The sequence below is a fragment of the Anser cygnoides genome, chromosome 33 (genome assembly GCF_040182565.1).
Source record: "Anser cygnoides isolate HZ-2024a breed goose chromosome 33, Taihu_goose_T2T_genome, whole genome shotgun sequence".
NCBI lineage: Eukaryota > Metazoa > Chordata > Aves > Anseriformes > Anatidae > Anser > Anser cygnoides.
The window spans coordinates 2,048,969-2,062,491 of NC_089905.1; the positions used below are offsets into that span (position 1 = coordinate 2,048,969).

General features: G+C 50.5%; 1 protein-coding gene across 1 annotated transcript; it reads right to left on the reverse strand.

Annotated features, from left to right (window-relative positions):
- On the reverse strand, positions 1 to 13,515 carry NCSTN (nicastrin). The gene is made up of 17 exons (XM_066986369.1): positions 13,360 to 13,515; positions 12,768 to 12,872; positions 11,183 to 11,306; positions 10,556 to 10,674; positions 9,330 to 9,475; positions 8,992 to 9,142; positions 8,421 to 8,530; positions 7,434 to 7,586; positions 5,947 to 6,051; positions 5,680 to 5,757; positions 5,361 to 5,530; positions 4,020 to 4,122; positions 3,651 to 3,746; positions 3,064 to 3,151; positions 2,778 to 2,929; positions 2,246 to 2,458; positions 1 to 705 (listed from the first exon to the last, which is right to left on the reverse strand). The coding sequence occupies exons 1-17, from the start codon at positions 13,481 to 13,483 to the stop codon at positions 583 to 585; spliced, it is 2,160 nt and encodes a 719-aa protein (XP_066842470.1). The 5' UTR covers positions 13,484 to 13,515; the 3' UTR covers positions 1 to 582.
- Between the last annotated feature and the right edge of the window lie 8 nt (positions 13,516 to 13,523).

Genomic DNA, 13,523 nt, shown 5'->3' on the forward strand with positions numbered 1-13,523 from the left:
TTAATTTGTAAGCGGAGATTTTTTTTTTTAATTAAACGGAACTATTTATATATATACAAAACCCAGAAAATATTGCACCATTAAAAAAAGGACATTTTACATCTAATCATCTGTTAAACACACCTTGCCCTCCCTGCATTGTAGTATATATACAGATTCACAGCAACTGTTGGACATGAACAGGCAACCCGTGCTATCAGACACCACGGAAATCTGCTGGTCCATACATCCCAGAGAAAACACCTTTACCCTTTCCACCCTTGCCCTCCTTTAGGGAACGTATCCATCACGTTGTCGTCTCGGTGGCATTCAGGACCAATCATCTCAAGCTGCACAGATGTAAGGACAAATTAAAAACAAAAGGCTTTGGGAGCTTCTCAGTCATGATTTCTTTTGGGCTTGGTCGGCACAGTTTTCTGGGAAAGTCTCTTACGTGTTGGGGCTCAGTCCCCAGAACCCGAGCGTGGAAGCTCTGGAGTGAACCATTTGTGTCCCTATCCAGAGAGAGGGGCATTCCAGTGTAGTTTCTTCTTTGACAATTGCAATCCAAGGACTAAGACTTCTCAACCCCTGAGAGCGTCTTCAGTAAGCCACAGCCCCAGGGTCCCGAGGGATGCTAAAAAGTACATCCGCTTTGGCGTTGATAAAATGCGTGGCGAGGAGGGAGAAGACCAGAATGGCAATGCCCACAACCAAAGTGATTATCTAGGGAGGGATGAGAAATACTTAGCGTTGTCGTAACAAAGACGGACCTGCAGCATCTCACAGAATTTGTACCCGGTGGGGTCTCTGTCACAGAGACCAGCTCTCACTCCTCAGGCACTATGCACATTAAAATAAAAACAAACCCTGAGGACCGTACAGTCTTAGACAAAAGGAACAGTGACTGCCAAGCAGGATCAGTGCAGCTTTCTCTGCAGTTATCAACAGTGCACGCAGATGTTTAAGAGAAAAGGCAAGAAAACTATATGACTGATAAAGGAGAATATATCACGTGTCAAAGTCACTGGAGTAGTCCACATAGCTTGCAAAGAATTTTAGCAAGCATTTAATGGGACGCTTTGGCTACTCCTGAATGAACTGTCACATCCCCCCGTAAGGAACTGTAAATGCCTTCAACAAGCACAGCTGCTAGCAGAATCAACATCTGTCGATAACCTTTGCATAACTGAGATTACCTCCTGCTCATCGTGTTTCCCGAAGCTTAAGTGCCTGACCAGTCTAGGGCCTCACTGGGTTCCTTGCTGTCAACCCTTCTTGCACGTAGGACTATCGTTCCCAATTTCCCCTGGTTATCACAGAACTGCCTCCATCCACTGGCCAGGCACTCCTGTGCTGCTACAGCTCCCACAACATGTTTTCCATCAGCACTTCAGGGATGGCTGGGCTCAAAACGTGCATCTCAAGGGCACCACTACCCACCAGGTTGTGACACGGGGCAAGAGACACGGGCAGGACACTGTGCTTGCCTGACAGAGCTAAAAAGGTCCAGTGCCACACAAATCAGTTACTCATAGTGCAAATAACCATCAGAAAGATGCAACAATTACCTGGGCTTGCATGGCCTTTGGGTGGCTTACCGCTGGAAATGATGACAAGAAGGCTCTGGAGCTGTCGTGGCAGGGCGCACAACTTCATTAACAGCTAACCAGAGGGCAGCCAGGCCCAAAGGGACCGCACACTTAACACGTATTTTGCTGGCACTTCAGCTGCATCACACCCAGCTAAAGGCTGCTTCGAATCTGAGACACTGAACCAGCAACAGCTCTCACTTGTGAAGGCTTTTACAAAGGTTATTTCTGTGCTGGCAAGAGGGGATTCAAACAGCAGCAAGGCAGACCCGGGCTGCACAGCAGGCAAGCCACCCCAACAGCCCGATTCACTGGTCTGGCCTCCTGTACGTGGGGAGAGGGTTGAGACTCCTGCCACTTCAATCTTTTATTCACAGACCTCAGCCTGCTCATGGGATTCTTGATTATTCTGTTCTGTCTCAGCCTCAGCGACTAGGTTATTGCCCCCCAAATGGCAGGAGGTGGCAGGGTTATCACCAGCGATACACTCTTGGTTATCCCATTCACAAGGCCCAGAGCCTGCCTTCTTGACTGGGAAGCTCACCTATGATAACAGCACACGATCTAACAAACTCTGAACTGTTTCTCCAGCTTTCAGATGTTATTCAAAGACCTTTGGATTTGGCCTCGTCACATTTTTTTCCTCTTTCTTTTTCACACAAGCACAAACTCACCTCTAGCTCCTTGCTGGCTACCAGAAATATCCGGGCGCGGATCTCCTTCCACCGACTCTCTGTCCACGTGGAATACTCTGTAGATCCCCATTGCCTCAGCTCAAAGGCAGGAGAGAGCGCTTTGCTTAGGCGAACAGTTGACCGAACGCAGTAGGGGACTCGCGTTGTTGAGTTAGGGTCCAGAGAACCCTGCACCCAGGCATAATCATACAGCTGCAATGAAAACAGGGCAGTAAGACCCAGCAGAGCACGAGCAAATAACCAGACTGTGCCCTTGTTCTGGAATCTTGCCTCTCTTTGGAAGGAGACAGAGGGTTTTACTGAGGGTTCTCACTGCAAGGGGATCCTTTCACACAACCCTCCGCTGCCCTTGGGCTTTAAAATGCTTCCTTATTGAAGGAGTTGAATGAATTCTCCCATGTGTGATTATGGGGAGTAGCAAACATTCCTAACCAGCTTCCCTCAAAAGCAGAAAACCGGCAAACTAGACAACAGCTGTGTTCTTGTCCCACCCCACTCTGACGGCACTTACTTCTTTCTCAGCGTTTGGTGTTTTATCAGGGTTCAAACACTCTTCCTTGGTGAGGTTAACAACAGTGCCCGTGAGGTTGGCCAGAACATAGTGCACAAGATAGGTGGTGTTCACAGGGCTGGAAACAGCGACGTAGTGCTGGGGAACATCACCTGGAACAGTCAGAGAAATGGGATTGACGGGGAGATTGCCAGAAGCAGACAGTGTTGCTGTGGAGCTTTAGAAAGCTGCCAGGTAACATATGGGGTCAAACCCATCCCCACGTTCTTCCCTGTGTTGCTCTTACCAAGAATCCCTTTTAGGTCAGGCTTAATGATGGACTGAAACCAGGAATTGTTCATTTTAATCAGAAACCCGTACAGCATTCGAGTGACCTGAGAAGAGATGGAAATTGGTTTATACAAAGAAGAGAGAGCAAAGCATCTTAATAGCTACACCTCTCAAGATTATTTGGCTGGTGGATGTTTTCTACTCCAGGGACCAAGAGCACAGGAAAGTAGTCACAACTTTATATAATACAGGGCTGAGCTGTGAAAGCTGGGTTTGATTCCACATCTGTTGACTGATCCCTGTGGCACTGATTGCCATTTCACCTGTTTCCTCTTCTGCTTTGTGGAACAAGGATAAAGGAGCTCTGTTTGCAGAAGGCTCATGGAGCTTAACGTCTGCCTTGAGATTGAGAGGCAAGGAACTAGAGAAGGGTGAAAAGTTTTTCATTCAGCCTTGGTGGGGAATGGGAGAAGGGGGGAGAGGCGAAGCCCTCATGGAGACAGACAGGACAGCATGCTGTGTAAACACACATAAACAGAGACAGAAGGGAAGTACGTGAGGGCTCATCATAGATGCCAGGGACACAATTCCATCTGCTCGTACCGTTTTTGGATCTGCCTGAATAGCAGAGGTGTTGTTGGCTCCCCCTGCAAGCCGGTAGAGAGCACGGGCGACCACTGTGGCAACTTCTGCCAGGGACTGCAAAGGAAGAGCGCTCGGTGTTAATCAAGATAGGCAGACACAGCAAAACAAGGAAGAGCAAGCCAGAACCTACACATCCATCGAAACGCTTACATCGTGCTAACATCTGAGTGCCTTTTGCCGTTATAACTGTACGAAGTACTCTCATTTCTTTCTGCCTCCTTTGAAAACGGCTTTCCCCCTCTCTCCATGATCCCACTTGTGATCTGTCCCTGCCCAAATCCCCACCCATCCCAGATACAGCAGCTAAAGAAAATGTGGGGTAGGAACCTTGGCTGTGTCTGTGACATACTCCAAGGTCTCCTCGGGGCTAAGCCCCTCAGGGTATTGCATCCGGATGTTCTCTGGAGTGTCGTACATGCTCTGGTAGTATCTGAAAAGAAGAAGTCAAACAGAGGTTGGGGAGGGGCAGAAAGAAACCACAGGGCATGGAATTCAATTCAGAGTGTGCCTAAAGCAAACAGTGGGAGCAGTCTCCTGGGAGCAGAGATATAGCCCTGCCAAAGCACTGCCCTGCCACACGCTCCTTAAACCATTTAATGAGGCTTTATAATTAACTTGGCCCTTCCACAGCTTCTCCCATCTGAGGATCTCCAAGCAATTTACAAGCTGTGATTAGCTTTCCAGTGGGCAACTGCCCAATCTATTAAATGGGTAGAGAAACTGAGGCAAGGACAACCCATGCAGAAGGTCTCTTGGGAAGAGAGCTTTTAACGCACATCATGCTAGTGGATTTTATTAATGCCTTATCTTGAAGGCAGTGAAGAATTCCAAGTGAACTCTATGAGAGATTTACACCCAAGTGTCTGTAGCGCACACAGCTGCACTGGGAATTGGGCTGAAAGCCCACTGCATGGGCTACGCATCTGATATTCCCAGACAATGTGGGACTGATCCCCCCAGTCTGAAGATGGTCACGCACCCAGGAGGCGTGCTTGCCTTCACCTCAGCTTTTCCTGCACCTTCAAAGCAGCGCAGACAGAGCTGAAAGGGGAAAAAAGGGAAGCTACTTCCCCTTTATTATGCCACAGATTCTCAGTAACAGTAAGCAACGGTAGAAGATGAAGGCAAGGAGACAATTTGAAGAGTTTGGATGAAGGGGGAGGCAAAAAGAGAAAGTGAGAAGGGGATGTCTGTCCTCTACCCCACATCCCCATTTCCAAAGTTGAAGAGGAACAGGGGTTCCCCACGGAACATGCTGTATTAGGGTCATGTAGGGTGAACCAAAGTGCCCTTTTCCAATGCCTGGGGCTTTCTGCCATCACAAACAGAAAGCTATATTAAAAAAAAAAAAAAAGGCAGCTAGCTTCTGGAAGAACAGATGAGGCTTAGGCACGCTCAGTTGCCATTTGCTCACCTCTGGCTCCCAGCCAGCTGTGGGGAACATTTTCTGTACAAAACTGGATTTCTTTCGGTTGTCAGAATAATTATGTTGCGCTTGTTCAATTACATGGCACACGTTTGCTCCTCCGCTCCCCCCGGACTGCCGCTCTACATGTATGTTCGGCAGCACGCTCCTGGCAGAGGCGTTGCAGGAGCTCGGGCTGCCCTCTGCTGGCTCTGCTGCCTTTGGCCAAGGGCCAGCCTGTGCTGTCCACCTCGGAGGAGTACCTGTTCTGGAAGGCAGCCTGGTGGTCAGTTAGGACCACTCCGGGGATGTGCCGGGCCCGAAGGAAGCGCTGGAAGGAAGATGGGGGAAGAGGCTGCGAATATCCAGCTTCCTGCAAAGTTACGTTTGCTCCCACGCTGCTATTACTCAGAATATCGAGCAGGTTTCTAACCTGGAAACGAGAAGAGAAAACAGCACTGTTCCGCTCTTCTTTTGGATGTGCAATTTGTCTGGGAAGTTTAACATCCTGATCATTTGTAGCATGCCAAAGATCCCACAGCATTTTGGGTAGGTGAGCAACTACAGATTGCTTTCAATCACCTGTGTTTGAACAGATTCATTCATCCAGGAGACGGGGTCTGTATGCATCCATAAAACGGAGCCGTTCCTTAGAGCCACCTGCAAGGGAAAAATAAAAACCAAACCACCATCTTAAACACATACTAGGACAGCACTGAATCTTCTGGAGCAGGGAAGTCCAGATGAGGAAAGAAACAACAGAAGTAGTAGAAGGCTGGCTAGGAAAACTACAGCTAAAATTATCACAGAAAAATAAGGAATAAAAAGGTCCCCTAACTTCTCTCTCACCTGATTCAACTCCACAAATGAATGAATGTTGTCCAAACGGAGAGGAAACTTGTCTTTTTCCATATCATACACCATTCGTGAACTGCCAATATAATCAAAAGTCTCCTGCAACAGAAAAAAATAAAACACATGAACCGCACGTGGATAGCTGCCTGGCACAACCAGCAGCACTATTTGAGAAGCTGAGGTGGAAAAAAAAACTAGAATTCAAGGGCCAGCTACTGCACCAAGTATTTCTGAAGGTCTGACGGCCTTGCACACACCAAAGGAACTGTTACATTGTGCCTGGACCCAGGGACAAAGGTATTGCAGGCAGGGACATGGCAAAGGACAAAAATGAAGGCAAACAGCAAAAACTCAGGGGACAGCTATTGGATTCCACAAGCAAGAAAGGCACAAAGTCAGCTTATGTGAGTACCTACAAGTCGCAAGGTACTGCAAGTGAGTAACAGCAGAGGGACGTTACTCCACCCTCCACTCTGGCACACACCTTCCTCTTTGTTTTCGGGAGAGCAGAATAGGAGGTCAGGGAAGAGGGCAATCCTCCATTCCAGGAGTTAAAGACATGAAGCTCTCCCAAAAGGAGGGGTATCTGTTTCTCCGGAAAAAGCGGGATTGAAGGCAAGATGACAGAAACGAGTTTGTCAAGAGAACTGCAAGAGGCTGAGCTTTGCTTGGGCATGAATAGATGCCCTGAAGAAGAGAATTTCCGTGACAGAAAAGGACAGTGAAGTCAGCCAGCCACCAGACTTTCCTCTTGGCTAATTTACAGCCAAGTCTTATCACTCCTCTTACATCCTGGGAGCACGACAGAGAGTGTCCGTTCCATCGTGCTGTATGCTCGCCTCCCCAGGGAAATTCTGACTAGGGATGTATGTGCTGGGGAGGGTGAATGAAGGGAATCACATGGCCACAGCATGGGGCTGTGGGAGCCAGTTTCACAAAGCTGCACAAAAGAAGCCATCAATGTAGATGCCTTCAGGGGAACATCAGCTGTTGGCCATCAGTCCCTCCTCCACAAGCTTGTTCTGCTTTTCCACAGCTGCCAGCTCCAGTGCTGGGCTCTCAGAAATGAACTACATTTCGCTGCTGTCAACACATATATTTTTAATCTAGCTTTTTCTGGGCTTCATTTCAGGATTTAAAGCCTAGCCATTGCAGTTCATCCTGAACGGGGCGGGGAGGCAGAGAACAGACAGACAGAGAGGAACACTGGGAAGAGACAGGAGGGAAAGCAAAGTTTGAGTTATTCGACCAGAATGAACGGTGGGGCAGAACATGGGCTGCCCCACTGGAAGCCCCATCTGCTGTTGTTATCCCAGTGCAATTAAGATCCTGTTCTCACTGGGGGAGCGGAGAGAACTATGGTGTGGGGATGCAGATAAACGACTGCACAAAGACTAGGAAAAAGTTCATTTGCACGGAGCCAAGGGCTGATTTGCTGTCTTGGAACAAGCCAAATGGTGGAGTGATGCTGCTGCTCTTACCCCTTGGAAGAAGGTGAACATTACATTTCTTTGTAGCGAATGAACATCTGACGCTTTATGAAGAGCTTCAGCAGCAGCCAAGTGGGTCACAAAAGAGGAGACGGCACTCTCTGCCCCGGGTGCAATGTTCCAGAAGAAGGAATGGCTGTCGATCTGTAAGCATGAACAGCAGGCGTAAGAATTTTGCAAACAGACAGACGAATACTGCGCTGGGAAAGCAAATCTGTCACCCCTCTCTTATCCCACTCACCCTACTGATAAGGGAAGAACCAAAGCATCCTGCCTAATGGAACTTCAAATACCAGATGAGTAATTTTTGTAGTCCTGAGGCCTCAGAGCACTGCCAACACCCCTCAGCCCTGACCTGAAAACTAACGCTATCAGGCGTGCTGCAGTTTCACTGTTAGCACCAACATGCAGCGTGTGCCTCCGTGCGGGTCACAAAATGGAGTTTTGAACTCGTATCTCTGGAGGGTGGAAAATGACTGTAAAACAGACTGCTAGACAGGGAAGTGAACTTCTTTCTCAGCTCTGACATTGACTCACCGCTTGACACACACCAAAATCTCCATGTGATTCATCCTCTCCCATCGATACAGACAAGTGAACCATGCCCTCTCTCCCTCTTCAACATGTTTCAAGCATGTGAAGTATTTTAGGAAAGCATGTCACACACACTAATTATTTCTACTTGTCTGGTTCCGTAAAGATTTCCCATCCCTGAGAAAAATGCTGAAAAAAGTCTCACACAGTAATACAGACAGAAACAAAACCCACATGTCCTTTTATTGAAACAATACTCAAACCCACCAACTAAAAGGCTCCTACCAGTAGAACCACAATAGCCAGTCAAATCTAAAAGGTCTGGAACATGGGAAGAAATGAAAATATATAAGAGGAGTATATTCTCATAAGACTCAAAGCTCGTATCTTCCCGGAGTCCTTCCAGCCACCCTCTCTGCAAAGCAGTATTAAGGAGATACCTACTCGTGTAGCGACAATGATCACTTCCTGCTCGCGATCGACTTTTCCAGAGGAATTGATAGGTTGCAAGGTGCTCCACACATTGTAATCAAGAAGCGGATCACATACGGTCTCTAGGAAGCAGAAACAACATTGCTTGAGTTGAGATTACAGCAGAGGTAAGTGAGAAGTGATCTTTCTGGTCAGCTGAAGCTCACCAGTGGTCCTATCACAAGAGCAAACTTGTTCCCAGCTGGGGGAAAGTCTTGGCTCCAGGGAAGTCACTGACAAAACATTCACCAGGACCAGGATTTCCATTCAGGTACACACAGCCTAATGTAGTAGTAATATCAGAGCCATTCTTGATGATCTATGTATTAGGCGTCTTTCTCAGCCAGCATCTCTACGTATTTTCCAAACCGATGGCAAACACACCCCCAAATTCCTTACCACTTGAATTGTTTATTTTGAAAAGGCTCAGCCGGGAAGCAAGCCTTCGAGGAAACTGCATAATTTTCTCTCTTTTGCAAAACTGTATTTTGCTAGGATTTTTACCACCAGACTTATCAAGACAAGGAGAGACGAATCTGCTCACCTGGATTAATGCTGAACGTGTTTTGGATGGAGTTGCGTCTCATGCATGTAACCGTGCTGGTGACAGCATGCATGTGGGAAAAAAGCTGCATGGCACATAGCGGGTACTCAGGGCCAGATCCATCACGAGGGACATTATGGTCTTGATAACACTGGACAGAAATAAAAATTATCACAAAACTTAGCGTTTCTCTAACAGCGTGGTGTGCTGCCTATAAAATTGGACCATACGTTTTTCCTGTAGATTTTGACATCTAAGCTGAGTTACCTCAACCTCTGCCCTCCTTCCTGAGCTGGGTGGCAGTTCCCCCTCTCCCAGTTGTTGAAGAAGTTAAGTACCTGCTTAATAACTTGAGTCTCGTTGGCATCTTCAAGTAGAAAAATAGGGAAGTCAAAATCCTCATATGAAAGCCCACTCCCCACAGGATTCCACACAGTCGTATTGCAGTGTGCATATTGAGGGCCGTAATCTTTGGAATAGACACCTGGAAACAGAAAGAAATGGGCAAATCCGAGCCTGTGAGAGAATAACAGCCTGTGGGAAAGGTAGGGCCTGCTGGGAAAATAGCAGCAAATACCAAATGAGCACCATTATGGGCTAGGGAACCAGCTGACAAAGCTTAGAGAGATGGAGCTGGTCACTGCATGCGGCAGAGTGGCAGAGACCGAGCACCGTACCGAGCAGGGAGAATAAGAAACGTGCGTGCTCAAAGCCATCACATGCCAGGCGGCTGGCAGGAGCACTCAGCGAGCATTTATCACATGCTGAGAGAGCGGAGGAGGCACACAGAGAAACATTACACTTCAAAAGGGGGAACGCACAAACCAGCATTTTCTGAGCTCATCATGTGCTGGAAGTACCCCTAAGGCATCCACAACGTGCCAATTGTTTAACGCCTAGATACTGCACAAAGGACACGAAGGCAGAGAGGCGACAAACGCCAGCACACCACTCGTATCTCAGGAGTTTACACGGCACCCTTCACGGCCGAGAAGGAAGCTTTGTGCAAACCCCAGAAGGTAGTTTCTCCCTACAAACTGAAAGATAGTAAACTCGCTGCATGAAAAAACCAGCGAAGTGAAAACCTAACTGAAACCTCCCGGGGAATTCAGGGAGGCAGAACGGAATGAAAAAAGTAACTGGCCCAAAAAGAGAGGTTAACACATGCCCCACGCAATCTACGGAAATGGAAGCTTTAATGAGCAGGCGGGGAAAAAGTACAAGTTTCAGACCTGAAAGAAAAAGATGTTGCAGCAAACCTTGGCCAGGCTTAACGCTTCAGTGACTTAACGCTGTTTTATCCAGCTCATCCAACAGTCCTCCCCCAAACATCAGTCCCAGCCCTTGCTCAGAACTGATGAGATTCCAGATCAGACCAGTTACTTCGAAAGGAATTATCGAGCATGTTATCTCGGGCACAATTTTGACAGAAAAGCAAAGCTACAATTTCACGTGGCCTTTACAGTTCTTGCTTTGACCTTACAACGGAAAGGAACTCCTCCTCCTCCTCCTCCTTCTCCTCCTCCTCCTCCCAGCAAGAAGAAAAGACTTCACATTTCCTTACCAAACCCGTCATTGGGGCACTTCAAACCAGGAGAGAACCCCTGGGGAGGGTTAGGTTTGGCAATGGACACGGCAAGGCCTGACACTCGGGAGGTTCCCTTCAGCTGCATCAGCACCTTCCTGGAGCAGAGAAAGGAATGAAACTGTGAATTCGCTCACGAAGGGTTACAATCCAAGAAATGCCGTTGCTGACATACTACGCAAGCACGTGGTTATGCTTATGATCAGAATAATCAACGCGTTCCTTCCTGCTCGCCTTCCCTGAAGCACGCAAAATGGTAACAAGCAGAAAATTTCAACCACTTCTTTCCTGCTCTGCCCCAGAGACGCGGCAAACGTTAGCCGCCTCGTTTAATGAACTTCAGGCGCGGCTAGAGCAATGAACGTGGCGTAAGAAAACGCACAGTGCAGAGCTCTAACGACGACCAAACTAGCTATTTACGAAGAAATAATTCCAGGCAGTAAAACACAGCCAAAACATGCGCATTCCACCCTCACTGTGCTTTGGAGCAGTGCAGTCAGGGCTGATTTTGCCACCTCTCACTTGAAAAAATCAGATTGCTCGTCCCCAAATCAGGGCCCCCCGTCGGTCTTCTGGGCACACCCGGGGAAGATAAGAAGCGCTGACCTGTTGAAAAGGTTCCCGTCCAGCAATATCATGTAGGGTGGGTGCGGGCCGTCAGCGAGAACCCAGTTGAGGTCCTCCTCCTTCTCAACCACGTGGATCACTCCCGTGTCCCCGCTGATGGAGGCTGCGGAAAGAGAAAGCGCCCTTGGTGTCTCACCGTGATCCCTTCGCACCCCAACGACCCCAAACCAGGAGGGGCTGCACGGCTAAGAGAGCTTTCAGAAGAGGACGGGAGGAAGCAATGTGGTAAAGCGGCACCATTTCGCTGGAACAGGACAGACAAAGGAACGGCTTTTAGAAGAAGAAAAACAAAAGTGAAAAGCACAGTTCAAAAAGTAACAGAAATAAGCACCCAAGCCTTGAAAGCATCTTTTGTTTAAGTCCCCTAAAGCACCGAAGGAACTTCAGCTATCTAAGCATTACAAGTCTCCTGGGACTGGAGGAAATTAGGCATGGCCCGGGAGGAAACTGAGGCCCAGGGACAGAAAATCGCGCAGAGAAGACAGGACCCGAGTTGAGGACCACAGTGACAGAAGCAGCTTCGTGCTGACCATCATCGAAGGCTGCAAATTCCAAAACGGAGCGCTCAGAGACAGCTCAGAGGAGCACGAGGTGACAGAGGCAAAAGATCAGGGCAGCGCAGGGGACTAGCAGCCGAGCAGGCCCGCCTGCTTGTCATTTCACCCCATCCCAAAAAAACGAAGCCCTTTCCTAAGCCTCTGCGGATAAAAAACAACCCCCACAGCTCGAAAAAGCGGTCGTCGTTACTCACTGCCCAGGGCCGGGACAGCAGGATCGTGTGCTGGTGTCTGCACTACCGCCAGGCTCACGTCAGAGGGCAGAAGGGCCGGGGAGCCCGCACCCCGCGCTGTTATCGGGCGGACTGAGCGCAGCCGCACTGTGCTGCCCTGCCCTGGCAGCTGCCACAACCTTCGCTGCAGGGAGCGGCTCGCTAAGGGAAGCGAAATTCAAGCGCAAATTAACAAATCCCTGACTCGGGGCTTGCCCTTTCCGCAAGGGAAACAGCTGCTCTTCTTCAGCAAGGAGCGCCGTTTGAATCGGGCCCCCTTACCTTCCCCCTCATCCCCAGCAGCCAAGCGGCCCTACCTCCTGCATCTTCGCGGCACAAAAACCGCACGAAAGCAACAAGCGTTGCACAAGCAGCTAAACCGAACCCTCCGGGCCCTCCGCACGCCGCTTTGTTGGTTCTTCACTCCCTGCCTGTTTCTCTAGGAGCCTGTGAATTCGGCAGGGCTCGCGGCTTTGCCTCCTACCCAGGGTGCTGGCTGGGCAAGGACCAGCCTGCGTGGTGAACTAGCTTTGTCCTGCACATGACCAGCTGCGCGTGCTGAAAACGTCACTCTCTGCCCAGCCACGGGTTTGCGGGGTCTAGGAAACGCGGACTTTCTAAGGTCTCTACCCCTCAATTTGGCCGAAGCAGGTCAGCGTTAGCGGAGTGGGACTGGAAAAGCCAGCAAGGAGCGCTAGGAACACGGACGGTGCTGAACTAGGCAGGCCAGCAGCGCCGTACCCCATTCCTCAGGGCACGGCTCCCCCCCGGGAGCGGCTCCGGGGCTGTACTCACACTGGCAGCCGATCTGGTGGGTGGCGTTCAGGAGGCGAACACACGGCGCCGTCTTGTTCAGGGGGATGTAGATCTTCCTCTCCACAGAGTTCCCCTGGCAGGAGCCTGGGGAAGAAGGCAGGGCCCAGCCTCAGAGAGGGACAAACCGGGGTGCTCCCTGCACCTCCAGGTGCTCCCCCCAGCTAAAAGGGGGGGGTAGGGGGGGAGATGAACCCCTGCCCAGCTTGGAGGGAACGGCCGGGGGCTCCCAGGGCCCCATCTCCTGGGGGGAGGACCCCAGATCCCGGGGGAGGGAAACTGCAGACTGCAGATCCTTGGGGGGGGGGGGAACCCCAGATCCTTGGGGGGGGGGGGAACCCCAGATCCCAGGGAAGGAAGGGGACACGACCAAGGGGGCGACCCCCAGATCCCGGGGGAGGGAACGGGAGGACGGACGGGACCCCAGATCCCGGACGGGGAGACACGGGGGGGGGGGGGGGGTCCCAGATCCCGGGTGGGGGGGGCGGAGCGGGAACCCCAGAGCCCTTTGGGAGAGGGGGGACCCCAGCTCCGGGGGGGGGGGGGAGACCCAGCCCGGCCCAGCCCGTCTCACCCGCCGCCAGCACGGCGAGGAGCAGCCCCCGCAGCGGCCCACACCAGGCCGGGAGCCGAGGGCTCCCCGCAGCTGCCGCCATCCCCCGCCTGCCCCGAGCCCTCCCCGCCGCCGCCGCCGCCATCTTCCCGGCTCTTCCGCTTCCTGCGGCGCGGCCGGAAGCC